The 2,722-nt window shown below is 33.2% G+C and overlaps 1 protein-coding gene across 1 annotated transcript in view; it reads left to right on the forward strand.

The window, feature by feature from the left end:
* The window catches only part of LOC119578518 (mediator of RNA polymerase II transcription subunit 24-like), a 3,778-nt gene extending 1,312 nt beyond the window's left edge, over nt 1–2,466 (forward strand). The window contains exons 2-5 of the mRNA XM_037926088.1: nt 20–176; nt 574–760; nt 2,252–2,387; nt 2,449–2,466. Coding sequence (XP_037782016.1) covers nt 32–176; nt 574–760; nt 2,252–2,387; nt 2,449–2,466 — 486 coding nt within the window. The 5' untranslated portion in view covers nt 20–31. The remainder of the gene's footprint in view (nt 1–19; nt 177–573; nt 761–2,251; nt 2,388–2,448) is intronic.
* Nucleotides 2,467–2,722: the final 256 nt, after the last annotated feature.

Consider the following 2,722-nt stretch of genomic DNA (forward strand, 5'->3'; position numbering starts at 1 on the left):
ATATTTTTTCTTTGCTTAGGGTCTCAGCACAATGCAGCTGTATTTAGAATTGTTGAGATCAAGTTTCCTTGGACTGAGCTGTCCTGAGCACCAGGCATACCAAGAATTGAAGTGGGTTGGATTCACCTTCATCAAAGTCCCAACAATTTTATATACCATCCATATCATGCTGAATGGTAAGTGTATAGTAGTATTTGGCATGAATAAGACCTTTTCAAATGAATTCACTCATAAAAGCTGTACATTGAGACTGTGAGATCAGTATCACAGACTTTTAGAACAAATGATTCCTTTGCCCTGAGTTCATACATACTGACTGATTTTGTAGATGATGAGTTAAAGTTATACTTTGTAGGTAATCATTTATTTGTTATTGCTGTATATCAGTTCTAGTTCATTAAAGTAAAAAAAATTATGTGAACATGAAATCCACATCAGTATGTTCCATTTATTACTTTTGTGAAGATGTTTTAGTGTATTGCAGCAGTAAGCTTTTCTTGTAAATTATTATGGCATAATTAATTATTGATAGGACATTTATGATTATTTTAGATAGCATATTGATTTTTGCAGGAGAAAATGCCACAGGTGAATCTGAAGATTTACTAACAGCAGTTCAGCGTTTGGCACAATTAACAATACTGTTAGACCAAGTTGACTCTAGAATCAACTGTAATTGTCTTGAATACCTTCTAAATGAACTTTGTAACAAGACCAGCTTGATATCAGAAAGAGATGCCCAGGAAATCATTACAAAAAGGTTTGTATTTTTGATATCAAGTATAGATCAAACAAAGGGTTAGATAGCCAGTGCTCCAATCTCAGTATGTGATAACCCATTTCAGCCTATCCCAGTTCTGGCTACATTGTTTCAGTTTTTCCCCAGTGTACCATGGCTTGGCTTTTCATAGTACAGAATACCTAGAGCATGTAAAGTAGCAAATGCTTTAATAGACTAAACATTGTTACTGTACCTAAATCTATGTATTTGCAACTCACCTGATATACCTACCTGTCTAGAAGCATCCAGATTTCTTATCAATCTATTACTTATTTATCTGGTGGTTTTGAGATTTTGTTATAACTGAGGAAAATGCTAAAAGAAAAGAAATATCCAGATTTGTTTAGGTAACTCTTTTTTCCTCATTGACATTACTTTCATATTGAATGCTTTTCATAATTTAACTCGATGCTGCTGGGAAAATGCTGTGCTTATTTTTTATTTTATTGTGAAATGTCTCTGCATATAGATGGCTCTGCAAGTACTTAGCCACAAAGGAATCAGTTAGTAGACCTTTTGACTTTACCTAATTTCACCTTACCTGATTTCACCTTTCCTTGAATTGGCAGAAAACTTTTTTTTTTTTTCACTAATGCTATGAATATCAGTGTTGTTATTTTTAGTATTTTAGTATGTTATTTTGACATTATAATTACTATAATGTTATACACAATTGTGACAGTAATAGAAGATAACATAAGATATTTTTAAAAATCAAGGAAAAGGGTAAACAGGCGAGACAGACAGTCCTCTTAATTGGCCCATTGGTAACTTAGTACAAGTGTAGCCATGTGTAAAACGATTAATAAAGTAAAGTCATAGTGGGCATGGCATATACGTTTATGCCATGCCTGTTAGATTTGGGTTAACACAAGTGAACTGAAAAAACAAACCTTCATTATAACTATGCATGAGTGAGTGAGTGAGTGAGTGCGTGCATGTGTGTGTGTGTGTGTGCGTGCTTGCATGCGTGCATGCGAGTGTGTGCGTGCGAGTGTGTGTGCGTGTGTGTGTGTGTGTGTGCACATGCACAGACACACACATACGCACAGCAATTTTGTCTGAAAAATGAAGTTCAATCACATTACATTTTGCAGTATTCTTTTTTTATTTTTGTTTTGCATTTTATTAATATGTTTATGCTACACCCCTTTGATTCTGTCATTCTATTAATCATTATGACCCATGTTAATTCTGATACTCGGTGATCTTTTGTAGTACCTATTTTGACCCAGGTACTCAACTGACCCCTACTACTAGCAAATAGCTGTGTATATCATGTATTAGCAACATGAATTCATGTAACCTACATATTTTAGCAGTAAATATTTTTACCTATGTTAATGTTTGAGTTTCTCCACTTACATTTTATTTTGAGCTTCTGTATACTCCTTTTATTGTGTTATGTGTTATTTCATGAACATCCGTAAAAGATATTCTTTTATAACTTTATTTTGTTCTTTATTGCAGAGTAAAGGAATCCAATGTTCTGTCCAATATTCAGAAGAATGATGCCCAAGGCTCACATCCTGGTAATCCTAACCTTATCCTCCGAGCCCAGCCTACTGTTACCAGTATATTAAAGACACTCAGTAATAAGAATCAGGTACTTCCATAGGTTGCTTGTGAAACTGTGTTAATTTTTAAATAATTGAATGTTATTTCAGAGTAATATTTCTGAGTAATAGTGATTATGGCAGTTATATTAATGATTGCTCTTGTGATAGGAATAGTGAAACTGCTCAGAATAGTTATGATGATAATAACAGTGATGAAAATGATAACTGAAAAATTATGAATGTGATAATACCAAAGTGACTTATATTATCAGAACCAGTAAAAAATATAATAATTACAAAGTCTTTCAGTGAGGAAACCAAGAAATTATTATATAAAAGACATGGTAGGGATTATGAAAACTGATAGATTAAGTTGTTATTG

This window comes from Penaeus monodon, chromosome 11, assembly GCF_015228065.2.
Source record: "Penaeus monodon isolate SGIC_2016 chromosome 11, NSTDA_Pmon_1, whole genome shotgun sequence".
NCBI classification, from domain to species: domain Eukaryota; kingdom Metazoa; phylum Arthropoda; class Malacostraca; order Decapoda; family Penaeidae; genus Penaeus; species Penaeus monodon.